The 16,419-nt window shown below is 39.9% G+C and overlaps 1 protein-coding gene across 9 annotated transcripts in view; it reads left to right on the forward strand.

Moving 5' to 3' along the window:
* LIFR (LIF receptor subunit alpha) overlaps positions 1-16,419 on the forward strand; it is a 54,551-nt gene that overhangs the window by 30,638 nt on the left and 7,494 nt on the right. For all 9 annotated transcript variants that reach the window (XM_055790715.1, XM_055790718.1, XM_055790719.1 and 6 more), the window contains 11 exons: positions 944-1,107; positions 2,566-2,711; positions 5,463-5,628; positions 5,790-5,860; positions 6,280-6,493; positions 9,394-9,573; positions 11,336-11,437; positions 13,022-13,189; positions 13,833-13,994; positions 15,046-15,139; positions 15,689-15,767. In XM_055790715.1, coding sequence (XP_055646690.1) covers positions 944-1,107; positions 2,566-2,711; positions 5,463-5,628; positions 5,790-5,860; positions 6,280-6,493; positions 9,394-9,573; positions 11,336-11,437; positions 13,022-13,189; positions 13,833-13,994; positions 15,046-15,139; positions 15,689-15,767 — 1,546 coding nt within the window. The remainder of the gene's footprint in view (positions 1-943; positions 1,108-2,565; positions 2,712-5,462; positions 5,629-5,789; positions 5,861-6,279; positions 6,494-9,393; positions 9,574-11,335; positions 11,438-13,021; positions 13,190-13,832; positions 13,995-15,045; positions 15,140-15,688; positions 15,768-16,419) is intronic.

The following is a 16,419-nucleotide window of genomic DNA, read 5'->3' on the forward strand; positions in this document are numbered from 1 at the left end:
TGCTAAGAAAGTTATTGGGTAGGGTGCGAAGAGGTGGACAAAACAGAGCAGGTATTCAAAGGAAAGGAGCTCCAGTCTCTGGCTGCCCGTATTCAACTCATAAATGAGGATGTCGTTCAGACTTGTTGTGCTCAGCCCAAAGCTGTGAAAAGATTAATGTGATGCATTTCAGGGTAAATATTATCTTCCTTGTACTCAGCCCACACTGAGCTATTGAAATAGAGAGTATGGCATGGAGAGAGCTCAGAACTCAGCTCAAACAAAATAAAAATGCCCAAAGGAAGAAATTAAACTTGTGCTACTGAATGAGAGGTTTACACAGATCGTAATTAAAGCAACTTGCATATACGTACATACATACAGGTACAAACTTTAGATTTTACCTCTAAAGATGTAACTAGTCTTGGCTGCTACCAGACTGCCTCTCCTGCTTTTGATTTAAAAACAGCTAGGACTAGTGGGTGTATCCCAGGTAACAAACCTTAGTTTAGATTAGGCAGGGCTGATAGAAAGATGTAACGTGTGTGTGTGTGTGTGTGTGTGTGTGTGTGTCGCATCTCCCCAGTTCAGAAAGCAATTAAGAACATTCCTTAAATGCAAATGTATGCTGATCTGAACAAAGATACTTTAAATCAGAATCTTAGTTGTGACTTGTGAGGTGGTTTTACAGGACCTACCTGTTTTCCAGGATTTTGGGAAGTGAGGATGGAAATGTTATGCTAGTGGAAGAGAAGAGTTTCACGTGAGAACAGGGCAAGTCATGACTGATGCCACTTTAACCTGCGTTGTGGTGTTAGATATGCCTCTGCAATCAAATCATTCTGTAAGCCATGTGTCAGTGAACCCATCATTCTTTACTGTGTTTTCAGTCTAGAATTCTGCCTGTTGCTAAAAATTATCTTTTTCAAAAATTAAGTTGTTCCCCCCTTTTTTTACTTTGTAGAATATCTGGTAAAAATGTTTCATGTGAAGTCAATGAAATGAACAGAGAGCGTGTCTGTGGCTTTCCAGTACTGGCAGATCAGAATACCTACGATTTCATACTAGGTGTCTCCAATCCCATTGGGCAAACAGAGTCATCACTTATGGTTGATTTAACTCAAAGAGGTAAGACTTCAAAACTACAAAGGCAAAAAGATGTTTTTTCCTGCATGCTAACTAACCATTTGTTTGTTTTGGGTTTGATCTGACATGGTATACTTGTGATTATTTTGCTTTGTTGTCACCAGTATTTTGCTGTGTTCAATAATTTGAACTTGAAAATAGCTTAGGACATGTCCTGAGGCAATGTTTAGGTGGACAGGGAGGTGCCAGTTTTGGACAGTAATGCTACCAGATTGGATGCACTGCTGTGTGGATAAAAATTTACTTGTGATCTAATAATTAGCCAGCTGCTGTTTATGTATTACTTCATATTCTATTACACATCAGTAATTAAAATCTAGGTGTAACTTTATGAACTGTAAGTGACCCTGACCCTGTATTTCAGTGTCTGCTTATAGGGCAAAATTTTACACAGTTTTACAACAGCAGGATTTGGAACGTAAGAAAAGTAGCACTAAAAGGTGAAAGGTGATAGCAAGGGTATTACCTGCTATTGGTAATAGCCATGATCATCTGCTGTTGTGGTTTGTAAAAAGAAACAACTTCTTTCATTAGACCTTCAGTTTGAACTCCCTTAAGTAAAGGGAGAAGATGACCACATTTCTAGTGCTGTCTTCCCCATCTGTTTCCATCTGCCTTCACAACCACCGCTGAGGATTCGAGGTTTCCTTATGGTTACAGTATTCTGCCATTTTCTCCAAAAAACTGAATTTAAACATGAAGATGGCATGACTTTTTGGTGTGCCAGTTCAACTAGGCTGAGATTATAATTGTCAAGATTAAATTGGCAGGTCCTAGCAAAGCATTATTTGTTTCTGTTAATTATAAACTGGGCTGTTTTGTACCCAGTTGATATGACTGCGATTTCCTATTTGTTACCTTTCCCTTCTTTCCCTAACTGTCCACTTCATTCCCAACATAGAGTACATATTTCCTTAAGGGTAACTGGACTGAATCCAACAGTAGAGATTTTTTTCTTTGATAGCTATGAATAGTAGTACTGAATATTATTGAAGAATTCTGTGAAGGATTCTTTTAGGGGAGGGAGAGGTCATTTAGGAGTCCTAGCCTGTCCTAGTCTGCAGATTTAAAGTTCTAACTTTAAAAGTTCCCAGAAGGTAAACAAAATTGAGTGGATTTCATCTGTGGTCTTCTGAATTAGCTCGTGTTTCGCTTTTTGATAAAGTCAGTAGGAGGGGAAATGCTTTTCTGCTCTCCAGCTCCTTATCACACATGCCAGTATGCTCAGCCTTAAGTAAAACTGTTTCCAGGTTTGATAGCTGAGAAAAGCGTCAGGAATGAGACTGCTTGCGGGTGCCTTCCAAGCACCAGCTGTCCTAGTTGCTGATCGGATCACTTATTTATCCTTCTGATTCTCTTTGATCTTTTAAAACCAGATTTTTCTGAACCAAAATGAATGTTTTTTTCTTAGAACTGAGGGTTTTTTCTTTATTTTTGAAGTTCATCCAAAAACTCCAGAAAAGTTAACTGTTTCTGGGAATAGCTCTACAAGCGTCCGTCTGCGTTGGTTTATAAATGGCAGCTTTGCTGAGATCAGGCTTCTGTGTCAAATTGAAATTAGCAGTGGTCACTATGAGCGGAAACTGGTAAGTGTTGATTTTAATGGATTTTTTCTTTTTTTTTTTTTGCTGAGATGTTGATTTTTTTCCACTGAACTAATCATGTTTCAAATTCTTTTCTCTTTTAAGAGCTTCACTCTGATCATCTTATTAAATGATTAATGTAGTAATGCTTAGAAGTTCATCTACTAAAATTGTAAAAAGTTCTGCTCGTCTCCATTGTTGCCTGCTTTCTTTTTTTTTTTTTTAGTTGATTTTAAACAATTTAGAGAGAAGTCAAGTTAGCCATGTCATTTGGTACTTGGAGAGGATGCATAAAGCTTTATGCTGACTCTTTAGGTAACAGTCCTTGTGGTTTGTCCTTCCTGGTGCAAATACTCACATGTTCCAGAATGCTTCACATTGCCTCTTGCAGTCTGTAGTTCAATTTCTTTTTTTTTTTCTCTCCCGTCAGAGTACAGTTAATTTGCTTGCTGTCAGCAGCTGACGTGCTTGTGGCTGTAACAGGGAGCTGCTAAACCTGCTTGTATGTCAGTGATGTAGAGACAGGATAGGGAAGGATTCTTCCTATCATATCCGTACCAGCAGGTGATCCCCAGTGAAGACCTCTGCAGCTGGAGAGAAGGTGGTATTTCTAGGTGGGGTTCAGATTTTTCAGCATTCAGGCTTCCGGGTGCTGCCTGTCTTTGATGCTGTGTGTCACTGACTAGAGCCGCATATTTACTCTGCTGACTGTCAGAGGAGCTTAGGATACTAACTTAAGACACCAGCAGCAGATACTGAGTGTAGGTGGCGGGAACAGATCCTCTTCTTCCATATTGCCTAACAGTGTGGAGGTGATCTCTGTCACTGGGTAAGCCTGATGACAGAACTGCGTGCTCAGTTGGCCTGAGATTTACACCCAAATTCTGTGTTTGTGTGTTCAGATGGGGTATCTCAGACCAGCCTGGATAGGCACATGCTGAATTATCAGGTCTTGGTGCACAGACTCTGAATTTTTTATTTGAACACATTAGCCTCAGAGGTGGCTTTTTACAACAGGTATTTGATTTTAGGAGTATTCTATTACCCGCTGCATTTAGTTGCCTGTTGAGCACAGCCTTGAATAAAGTCACTCAAGCCACAGAAGTGATGCAGCTGAGACTGAAGATAATCGTTATGTATGTTGCCTCTAAAATAATAGAGTAATCATTAATGCATGCTCTGTAAGACTCTTTAAAATACTTTCAAAGCAGTTAATGAGTGTGGAAGCCTTAAGATTGTGTATTTTCTCTGTAACGACATGTTAAGTATACTCATAGATTAGGTACTACAAATAAAATCATAGATATCTTTGGAATTAACAGGTGAAGGAACTGGCTTTTAGATATACAAAACAGCTCTGACAGATGAGCTGTATTGGATTTTGGCATATAGTCTGAGATACCATCACCCACAGCTGTCTGCATTTCTCTGGTCCCAACAGCTACTGCTTCTGGAGCAGTCAGGAGGGGAAACAAGCAGCTGAGTATCACCCACCCTGAGCTCAGTTAGCTTAAACTGCTAAAAAAGTAGGTTTGCACGGTTCTGTCTAGCGAGAGTTACACTGCTTAAAGCTTGGAACACACACTTGCTTTGTGAAACTGCTGCCAGTTCAAGTCAGTCATCTGGGGCAGTGGGAGATGGTCAGGTCTGACGCTGCCACAGCAGTTTGATTCAGTGCACTTGTATCAGGCCGCAGCTACAGATATCTTCAAACACAGCAAACAGCCTGGTAGAAGCTTTGACAGCCTTGTCACGTTGTCTCTGGTTTCTTAATAAAAGACCTCCAAGAGTTTTCTGTAATAAACAAAAGTGGCTGTGAAATTGTTATGGGGTTTTTACATGGCATTTTGAGGATGTTTTCAGAAGCTTTTCCATCTGTATGAGAGATTGTTGGCTTATTTTATATTTTTGAAGTTGTCATTTGGCTTTAGAAATGCACAATTAGTCGCACTTCAAGTCACTTGGAGTCCAGGTTTTGGCAGCTGTGATGCACATGTGTTATAATTAGATTCAGTAAAAAGTATTCCCAGACTTAGGGTTCCTTTATGTAATCATGAAACTGAAATACTCCCTAGACTTGCACCATTTTAAGAGAAACAGGAGAGACTAATCCTGTCATCAGAGCTGTGAACTGACATCACATGGGTAAGACTTGGAACACTATCTTTTGAAGGAAAAATGACTGCCTAGGAAGAAGGTGGCATGAGAAACATCTTGCTCAGACTGCAGCATGCTTCTGTGCCTATGTCTTGGGAAAAAGGCCACTGTCCACCAAGTTTGATGTGCATGTGCACAGTGGAAGTGCAGGTTCTGAATACCGAAGGTAGAATCCTGGCCTGCCTCATGCAAGCAGTTTTGCTGCATATGGGAGCAAGGGGACTGGACGAGATAGATGGGAAGCAACAGCCTGCCACTGTGTGCAAAGCTCATCCTGTTGAATGCTCATCAGTGTTATCTCTCCTTTTCATGCTTTACATCTCAAAGGTGCTACCTGCTGTCATATTTCAATTTCTGTGCTATATATGACTTTATTTTGGCAGACCTCTGAAAATTTTTTCTTTATTTAGGGTGACTGAGTAGGAAATATTTTTCTTCTTCTTTAATTTCTTTGTAAGTGCTTGACTACAGCGTTTTTTCCACACTGTCAGTATTCTTGGGGGGAAAAAAATCACCTTTTTAGGCATTGACTTTCAGCGTTATTTAGAAACAAAAATACGCATATGTATCATGTTGATTTCTGTAAATTTTTAACAGCACAATGTCTCCATGCCTGGTGGAAAATTCTCAATTTACACAGCTCAGCTGAACGCATTGCACCCATACACCAAATACCAGTTCAGGGTGCGTTGTTCGTCTGCTGACCACTTCTGGAGGTGGAGTGACTGGAGCAGAATAGAGGAGCACACAACACTGGAAGCCCGTAAGTTTATTTAATTCCTTGATGATAAAATGTTGAACTTGTGAAACCATATATTTAAAAATTAGCCATCTAAAAAGATAACTTTTTAATAGATGGTAAGTTGTCTACTCTGCAACTTGGGAAAAAAAGCAAGCTTTTTTTTTTTTTTTTTTTTTCCTTAGCTCCGGCAAGGGGACCAGATATCTGGAGGGAGAGAAGTCCTTCTGGAAGAAGTCTAAAAATCTTCTGGAAGGTACATAGGATACATGAAGTTTTAAAATGTTATGCATTATAACTCTATGAAAAACTATACCCTTACAAATTTATAAATGAGTGGTTTATAGTCAATAAATGGGACTGCTTTTCTTAACATTCTATAGAACAATCCATTGAGACAAATACTTTTCCCCAAATAAGAGTATTATTAAAGTTTTATAATTTAAACGTTGCATTGAGAAGCATTTCACATGAAGAATTAAATTTTTAATACATATGAAAATTAAAAACTTACTAACTTATGTGTTAATTCTCAGTCACACTTGAGTAACTATCTTTTCTGCCTCTTAGTCTTATACAGTCATCAGACTAGACCAGGATATTAAATTCATATTATCCTATGTCTTCTTCTGTTTATTCCATTTTGGTTTTAATGCACTCTTTGTTTGTTCATAGCCTTTATCCCTTTCTGAGGCCAATGGAAAAATACTGTCTCATGAAGTGTCCTGCTACCTGCTAGAGACACCACTGGAGTATAAGGAAGTCACTGAACCCTCAAACAGTACTGAGATAAAACTTGGAAAAAATGACTGTGTAGTTAGCGTTGTGGCCAAAAACCATGCAGGATCATCTCCTCCTTCAAGGATAACGAGCGTGGAACTTCCAAGCAGTGAGTGCTCCCAGCAGAGAGCTAAACACCTTCAAAGCTTGGGGAGAACCTGGGCGAGTTTGTTTATTGAAAAATAAGATAGAGACATGCTTTGTTTGTTTATGCTTGGTTTCTGGTTTATTTCCCCACCCAAATCTACTGGGGGGGAGGGGGGGGGGGGGGCGGGGGAAGAAAAAAAATGCTGCTTTGCTTTTAGGGTAGTATCTCGCCAATTAGTTGTGCTCTCTGCATAAAAAGAGGGTGATAGTGTGCAGTCTCTGCAGCTATTTGCACTTTTCTGGACACATCCCAGGAACAGCAAGGATGAGGCTTCAAAGCATTAGTGTCGATCTCTGATGTTCAGGGAGCTTAGTGTATTTCTGTGTGTTCTTGTTGAGATGCTGGAAAGTGTTACGTGCTAAAAAGAATCAGAAAAAAAAACCTTTTGGGATTATTGTGTGGCTTTTTAAGGGGAGAACTGTCTGTTCAATGCCTGCAAGCTCTGCAGGAGAATATTAATTGGACTGGTTGGTAGAGTGTTGGCATCCTTGTGCTAGGAGCTGGTATTTGAAAAGGAGGTAGGACTTTAGCTTACCAATTGAAGCACTGCCAGTCTTGCTGTGGGCTTTTGTAAAGGGAAATAGCTGAGCCAGATTATGATTTTCTGCTCCGAACACTGAGCTTGGAGAGAAGATAATATTGCATGTTGTTAGTGGGAGTCCATGCTTTCCTGCATGCCAGAAAGAGTGTAATCTCCAAAATCCCAAACCTTCAGCTCCAGATCTGGCCAATGCTCTGCAGGAAGGACAGATTTACACAGCGAGATGCTCTCTGCTTCTTTGCCAGGAGCATGTATGGTGCTGCTGCTTCTTTCCTACCCAGCGAACAGGTGTCACAGTTGCCTGTCTTGCAAATTTTGGTTCTGGTAAGACAGGGACATCTCTTGTTGAAGAAACGTGCTTTGACTGAGATGCACAGTGAAAGAAAAAACTAGTTTGTTTCTATGAGAAGAAAAAGTATTGCTCTTAAAATTTCTTGTGCTTCTCCAAAGCATCAATACCTAAAAGTGTATTTTTAGTCTGCTCCTTGGAGGGAAAAGTAGTTGTATGGGACAGCTGAATAAATTAAAATGCTTTTATAGCTCTCTTTTAGCAGTGAAAGAGCAAGACTGTGGGAGTCAGTGAGGTCTCTGTACTAGGTTTGTGGTGTGGGACAGCTGATGGCAGCTGGAGCTTTGCATTCATTTATAGTTTTCTCTTGGATGTCTGAGGTTCCCTTTGGTGTTACCCAACTTGTACTTGTTGAAGATTTGCTCCGAAGTTGGTATAGGAATTATCTGAGTCACTGACTGGAGTCACAAAAGATGACTCATTCACTGAACTGGATGACATGTCTGCCCAAACATCTTTTCTGGCTCCTTCCTGTGTACAGTCTGTAAGTGCTTTTAATGCCTGGAAGAGAGCAGTGGCTCTGAAGCTTTAGATCTGCTGAGGTTTTGTGAGAACAGAAAACACAAACAAAGGGTATTCTGCCTTAATTAATTTGTCACCATCTCTGAAAAGTGCTCTGTAGAGAGTTGGGGCATATAATTTGGCTGTTACAGGCTCCTCTACCACAGTAGTGCTATAGTGCTAGTAGTTATTTCTACAAGTCTAGGTTGCAGCTATAAATACATGAAAATGAGCTGTACTGACCTGGGTGAATTTCTGGCTCAGGAAATAAAATAGAGTGTGGTGTATTTAAGCATTTTTTGGAGAGCATGTGTTCACTGTCAGTAAAAAAACTTTCCTGTAAATAGGAAAATTAAAGCAGTCTAATTAGAGATATGCTCCCTTCCAGCATCATAGAAGTATAGTTTCACGGGATGCATAGTAGTTTTTTAGGGGAAGATATTGAAAGACTTCTGGAGTTGACTTGCTTTTTTTAGTCATGTGTGTCTTTCTTGCCATGAACAGGACGTACACTTAGCTGTATGTTAAGTTTATCTAGAAATAGACAGCCCTTCACAGGACAGTCCTGAATAGACATTCACAGCATGTCTGTGAGAGTAAAGTTTTCACAGCACTGGTTCTTAAAAACTGCCCTTGCCCTTCAGCCCTCCATAGTTTATGCCTTTAATAACATGAAATAATAGACTCAATAGGGAGCATAAATGAGAACACAGAAAAAAGGAAAAACTTTAACCCTGAGACTATTTTTGCAGATCTGTTGTGGGACCACCACTGTTGTGGTGGCCTTTGGAAAACATCCCTTAGCTTGGCAGGGTCCCATCTGATGGACAGCTGTGGAGGGAAGTTGCAGGAGTTGGAAGTTGTTCCCAGATCTGATCACTTCAGGGGCAGCTAAACCTTTGATAATCAGAAACAAGAAAAATAAACTAAAGGAAAAGCTTTTCTTTTCTTTTAATTCACCCTTGGTAGACTGGAGCCTCCATAAAGTTCACCGGGCACTTGACTTTTGCTGTTGATTCTCAGTGAAAAATGGTTGTCTGTGGTCGGGCAAGTGACAGCAAGACACTTTGAAAGAAACACAAAGCAAACTGTTTGATGAAATGACAGCAGGAATTTATAGCTGGAGGCTGCTGCCAAATTGGTGTCAAGTCAGATTTGAACCTGACATCTGCTGTAAATCTTTACCTTTAAAAAGTGCTTTTTGAGCCAGTCCTGAGCTGCAGCACTTCTCGTCATTATTCTTATGGCTGGCTGAGGGATTTGCTGCAGGCTACATCTGATTTCCAGCACTTCAGAAGGCATAGCTGAGTACACCACTTCGAATTTCACAGTACCAGGAGCACGCCTTTCATTCTTAGAAATGACTGCCATTTATAAAACCTTTGTGCTGTGGCTGGAAGGCTTTCTTCCAGCTTGGACTACAGATAAGTGTCTGCTTTCTGATGGATTTTTGTGTCGTCTTTATTGCAGACAATGTCAAAACAGATCGGGCCATAGCAATGGGGAATGGAATTTATATTTCTTGGAATTCTTACCCCAACATGACCTGTGGCTATATAGTAAAATGGTGTCATTCATCTGGCTCTGAACCCTGTAGTGTGGACTGGCAGAAATTTCCTTCAAATACAACAGATGCAGTGATAAAGTCTGGTAAGTCAGAAATAATTTTTTGTTGGTCTTTCTGGTTGAGAGCCTAAGCAGCAAGTGGAATGAGAGCAACACCAACGCTATAGGTTGAAGATTGTTGCATTGCTATATGCGTAAATGAACCCCTTCTTGGTACTGTGTTTATTTTAATTTCTTACACAGCCTTGCTAAATCCAAGTATCGGTCTTGACATAACTGTTATCATCCTATGTTTATTAACTGTTTTGAAATTACCTCTTCTAGCTACACCCAACAACTTCCTAATTCAGCCTAATGGTTAATCTAGGGATTGGGGGTTTGTTTGGATTCTAAACATAAACAGTGCTGCTTGGGATGGGGGAAGACTTATCTGTTGTTTTTACTTGAGGGAGATTTTTTTTAAGTGTGACCTCCATGTGTTGGCTTGCTGTCAGCAATTGAAGTTTCCTGGAACAGGGCACATTCCAGGTTTCTAGATGCTGGTGGGCAGATCAGGGAAATGAAACTCAGCTGTGATGGGACTAGTAGGAGCAGAAGAGGAAAGAGAGGACCCAAGAAAGATGTAGGATTTTTACCTGCTGTCTAAAAGTGTTTATATTTGGGTTTTAGAAGAGTATATATAAGGTCTTCATTAAAGAAAACAACTTGGAGGTCTGTACATAGGAAAGCTGGGGGGGAGTGGGACCTGGGCAGGGGGACGATGTGTTTTCCTGCCTGTAATTACAACACTGTGTCCATGTTGTTTTCGCTTGTGCTGGCTAAAGCCTGCTTTTTCTAAGCAGACAATACTATGTTAGGCTGCCCAGTGAAGTAATTGAGTCACCATCCCTGGAGGTATTTAGAAGATGTGTAGATGTGGCACTTAGGGACATGATTTAGTGGTGGGCTTGGCATTGTGACGTGGACGGTTGGACTTGATGATCTTGAAGGCCTTTTCCAACCTAAATGATTCTATGACTCTATGTTTGTCCAACAATGCACCGCTCTAGTGCTGAGCTCTTCCCTGGGATGCTTCTTGCAGCACATTGTGGGAGTTACCAGGCTGCTAGGGCTGGGCTCAAGGTGGCAATTCCGCCTCTGTGCTTAGTCCTGCCAGGAGAGTCTCAGGCTGCATCTGAACTCTTGCAAAACCCACTTGACTGTAGAGTTCACAGTGGCATTTTGTTTGGGAAAAAACTTGAAAGTAGTGTACACCCTGACTTGAGAAAATCCCGGGAAGTGGTAAATTATTTACACATTGTAGTATCAAACTTCTATGCCTCACCAAAGACACATGAAGCAGAAATATGATGAATATCTGTGTTTTGTAGTCAGTTCAGGCATGGAGTTCATCGCTAAAGTGCTTCGCTGTCACTTTTCAGAGTTCTCTGAATTTCTTTTGTACTCTTGCTGTAATAAGCCTGGGTATTTCAAAATGCATTTGTATTTCTGAGGAGGAGGCAGGATCTACCTGTCTGCTTTGGGAGAAAACAAAGGGGATTGTTTCTGGTAACTTCAGTTTGTGTTTCCCTATGAAAAGATCAATTTATGCAATTTGAGTAGCTTGTTTAGTATCCTATTTGTTTAGAACCAGAGTTTCTCTGGGTTATATTTTCTTACTGCTTCCAAACTGCATCTGATGGCATAGCTTTTGTAGGAATTGCAAGTAGGAATAGTATTTATACCTAACACTGTGGTCTAAGACTTTGTAACTTTTATTATGTGTTTATATAAGTCTGCATCATGTGAAAGCTAAAAGCATAACTCCTCTTAAGTGAAATTTTCTTACAGCAATTTTCTCTTGCAGCTCTGTTTAGACCTGGTGTGAGATACAGCTTCTCACTATATGGCTGCAAATCCAGTGGATATCAGTTATTGAAAAACATTACTGGGTATATGAAAGAGCTGCGTAAGTGCATGTTATCATTCATGATCTTTACAAAGTGAATTTAGACTGTGGTTTTAGCTCAGCATTGTCAGAAGACTGAGACCAGAATCCCTCTACAGTACTACTGACTTCTGCTTTTTCTCTGTATTGAATTGTAATACATTTCTCCAGCCACTTCCAGTTCCCAGCATGCAATAACCCTATGTTCTCCAGCTTGTGTGGTGGCACACGGTGTCCTGGAAGTTTGCTCTGAAGACACTGGTCTTCAGAGTTGAACCACAGGGCAGTGGTCCCTACCACCGCAGGAGAGGGGGCAACTTTTTTTGATTTATCAAGTCAAAGTAAAGTTCTGAGTGCAGTTTGTACAGCTCAGCAAATATAAATGTTTCTGTTTAAAAGCACTTCTTAGTCCAGAACTAGATCCTAGAGTAGAAGCCACTTTGAGAATTGCACTTGTATTCCCTCCCATACCAACCCCATCTGGATAACTGCAGTTTGAACCAGGGCTCAGCTTTGCTTGCCTGGAGATGCATTAGCATCTGAATGCTTTCTGTTGCCAGGTGTCTTAACATGGTTTTACCCTCTAACACCACAACTGTATTGTATTGTAACTACAGAACCCATTTCACTTTCAAGTTTAATGTGTTTTCTGCTAAAACAGTTTGTTCAGAAAACTGAGCTGCTGAAATAATCTGAGCCCTTGGAAATGCCATTGTTTATTTCATTGCTAAAGTTGAAGATGAGGTTAAGGCTATTTTACCAGAAACTGAACCTTCAGCCATTTCTATCTCTGTAAAAGTCCTGAACAGTTTTCCAGAAGGTTTTTCCATATGTGTTCTCAACAGATTGGAAGCTTTCAAGGTAAAAGGATAAAGACTTTTGGGGACTAAAAAGGCATTGAACATGCAGAAGAAACTTAGTAAGAAATGAGAAATGTATTCACTTTGCACAAGAGCATTAATTCTAAAAATTCAGATTTGCCTTTGGAAAGGTAACCATCAAGACAAAAACAGATGCACTCTTAAGCATGAGTTCAGCACTAGTGTATCAGTGCTAAATGTCAGACATAAGTCCTGATGCACATGGCCTTACACAATATCTTCTGTAACTCTTCCAGTGGGGTACAACTATTGGAATAAAGACCTGTGGTGCCTGCTAAGAGTAGTTCTTTTAAGATGAGATAGATTTCCATTCTAGGAATGTGGAGTTTGTTTAATTTGAAGACAAGCTATGAAGTCACAGAGTTAAAGCCTTTAAAAGCTAAATAATTTGTATGCTCTGAATGTTTATGCAATCTTCTGGGGTTTGTTGCAGGAGGAAGAGTATTTACATGTATGGGTCTGTAAGAAAGCTGCCCAAAGAGATTTTTCTTTCAGCTTCAGTTAGTAGATGATACTGCAGTAATTAATAACAATAAGAGCCACATACTTGTATTTTTGTAGTATAATCTGCTAAGTCTTTACATATGTTCTTGATAGTGGTGGAAAAGTATTCAGGAAAAAGTTGAAAATGCTAGCCCTGAACTGATTAACCACTTACACGGATTCAGTGTTTAATGATAAGGTGGTTTCTTACTAGCTTTTTCCTTCATAATTCTCCCTACAGCTCCAAAACGTGCACCAAATTTTACTGTAGAAGAAACTTCTTCAGATTCTATATTGGTAAAATGGGAAGACATTCCTATTGAAGATTGTCAGGGGTTTTTAGAGGGATATCGGCTTTCCTTTGCAAAAGGTGAAAAAGATGCTTTAAAGCCTAGGCTTTCGGAATCAGGTAAATGAAATCTATAGATTGCAACTTCCTTGCTCAAGGTTTTGGTTTGGGTTGGGTTGGCTTTTTAATAATTTCATTTCACTTTAAAAAAAGAAGCTTCAATCATAATTCAGTTGCATTACTCACTGGCCCCTGATATATGACAAAGGCATTTGAAATAATCAGCTCCTTGTGTGGTTAGCACAGTTGTTTTTTAATATAAGGCAAAAGTCAGAGAAAATCCTGGCTCAGAGGCCATAAAGCTATGCAGTGAGTAAGTGGCAATGTGACACACTGCCCTGTCTACAGATACCCTAGGTAGATGAGACACAGGGGAGTTTACATGGCTATATTTAATTGGGTATATTTTTCCAGTACCCATCTTGTAAGGACATCTCTGTATAGAACTGACTCACTTTAACGTAAAAGATGAAGCAGGAGTGTAAGAAACTGGAGCCAGTCTGCAGCCACAACACACTGCTGTGCTGTTTGGTGTTGTCCAAGCAAGCAATATTGCTAGGAATCTTTATTTCAGTTTTGCTTTACGCAGAGTGTTCTTCACGTTTCATATGCTTACTTCAAAAAAGTCTTGCTAAAGCTGAGGCTGTCTTTGTGAATCCTTTCTTACAAAGTTATACTTTTCTTACTGCTCCTAAACAAACAGGGAATCCAGAACTTAAAGTTAAGAATATCACTGACTTAACAAAGAAGTCTTTGAAAATACTTGATCTTCAAGGCAAAACAAGTTACCAGCTGGACCTACAAGCCTACACTGCTGGTGGTTTGAGCCCTCCAAACAGCCTCTATGTTGTGACAAAGGAGGACTGTAAGTTGAAGATCCCTGTTCATTAATAGTCTTCAGTACAGGGGCTGTACAATGTATATAAACCTGAGCTTATTTTGGTTTTTTTCCTGGTCCTGTTAGGTAGTTCGGGCCTACAGTCTAATTTTTAATTTATTTAGTTGGTTATTTTTAAATACTAACATTGTTACAGCTCAGAGTTAGTAAAAGGTTGTATCCTGTGATAGCTACCTTGTAGTTAATGGTAATGTATGCAAGAAAAATAACTTTTAAACTACTACTAAATATGGTGGAGTCTTCTCAAGCAGCTAGTTGTTTTTGTCAGGTTTCCCATGATGAATATCTGCTAATACATGGTGGGAAGAAAGACATTGTGGAAATATTTACCAGTTTCAGAATTACAAACAGATGCCTCTCTGCTTTGAATTCTGTTTTATCGATCCCCTGACAGAAACAAACCCAGAAAGATAGTTTAAGAGAGAGAGAGAGAGAGAGAGGGAGAGAGAGAGAGAGGGAGAGACTGACTTTGGGGGATGAGAAATAAAGGAAAAGGAAGTGTTTCATATGAAAGACTGAACTAAAATACACGAAAAATCAAACTCAAGGCACTTAACATCAATAGAGGAAGGCAATGGGAATGTATTTGAGCTAAACCCTGGGGATTAGAAGCATTGCAAACCATAAAAAAGACAGTGTTGTTTGTTCAATGAGTTGCTGGCCTATAAGAGCCGTTACCAGAGATGTGGCCAGGTCAGGTAACATGGAAGTGCATTTCCAGCGCCTACTGAGAAAAGAATTACAGTGGCAATCAGTCTTGTGTTGCACGTGAAGCCTTTCTCAATTAAGCAATCAGTGAGAAGCATCTGCTGATACCTGTAGTTATCACTGAATCAGCTCTGTTTACAGGTGGACTTTTGCCCTTCCAGCAAAGGGAAGTTGTATGGTACAGGTCACTGTTTGCAGGCCAGTGTTCGGTGAGCTTAATGAAATGGTCTCTAATCTGTTGACATGTTAGAAAAGGCATAAAACTTGCTGGTAACTTCAAACATATATTTACTGTCTTTTCATCCCCCAGCTGTAGGATTAATCATTGCAATTCTCATCCCTGTGGCAGTGGTTGTGCTGCTTGGAGTGGTGGCCAGCATCTTTTGCTACCGAAAGAGGGAATGGTAAGTGCCTGCTTTCAGTTCTGATCTTCTTCTGGATGTGTTTGCTTCAGTGCTAGAGTTTTCCATTATTTTAGTTATTCTTTGTTTTCTCCCAAGTACCCAAAGATGTCAGTGGGCTTCGTTGAAAAGTGAGTGGCAAAAATATATTCTAGAAGGTGAGGGAGAAAGTGGGTTGGAGAGAGGTCAGTGAGGAATGCAGAAAGGTTTTGCAGGAGCCTGTCTTCCGTGAGCACTGTTGATAAACAGTTCCCAAATGGAAATAAGCTGGCAACATACTATAATTTGTGAGCCATCCACAAACACACAGGTAGACATCCCATCTTCAAATTTCCATAAATGTGGCATATCAAGTTCCTTAGTTTAAAAAAAAAAGGTTTGCTGTTTTTTCCATTAAATACTCAGTGCAAGTGTAACACACATGAAGTAAATCATTGTGCCAGATGTCTTCAGTACTCTGAATTACAGGGAAAAGTCCTGCGTCCTTTTGTGTATTTGCAATCTGTTTCAGGGCTTGTTAACTTTTAAAAGTTTGTTCTTTCCTCTTTAAAGGATTAAAGAAACATTTTATCCAGAGATCCCGAATCCTGAGAACAGTAAGGCACTGCAGTTTCACAAGAATATCTGTGAGGTAACCTTCATTTTAAATGTAGTATTTTGAAAGGTATGGCAAGCAAAGAATTCTTTTGCAAACTTTGAGTCTTCTGCTCCAGTTCTAGAAAAAAAACTCTGTGGCAGGGGGCAACAGGACAAGTTACTGAGTAACTTTTTTCAAGTGCTATGTAAAGCTTTCTTGTTAATGTAGTTACTTGCAATGTCCCAACTAGAAAAGGACTGCTGCATTTCTCTCCTTCTGCGTGAATAAGAAGTGTCAGTGCATGATGACGATGTGGGAGAAATGTACCAGTCTTTGTCATAGTGTTAGTTAGAAGTAGAAAGTGTGGAGAGGTGTACATGCCATATCCCAGCCTCCTGGTAGACACAGTAGCTGGAACTGGGCATAACATTTAAACCACCTATTGGAATGGGTTATACAAAGCCAAGATTTGGGGAAAGAGTTCTCAAACATTTATTGCAAGATCTGGAGTCTCTTTAAGTTGGCTAAAACACTTTTAATGTTAACAGAAATATATGATGAGCCAGAAAATGAGAACTAAACTACATCTTTTTATACTGTACTAATGGCAGTAGGATGAGTACAAGCCACAAGTCAACACAGTGGTTTAATTTGGGCAAGTTGTTACTTTCAGGACTTCAAGGTCTTTTGACTTAGCCTCTCCTCC

Source organism: Falco peregrinus, chromosome Z (assembly GCF_023634155.1).
Source record: "Falco peregrinus isolate bFalPer1 chromosome Z, bFalPer1.pri, whole genome shotgun sequence".
NCBI lineage: Eukaryota > Metazoa > Chordata > Aves > Falconiformes > Falconidae > Falco > Falco peregrinus.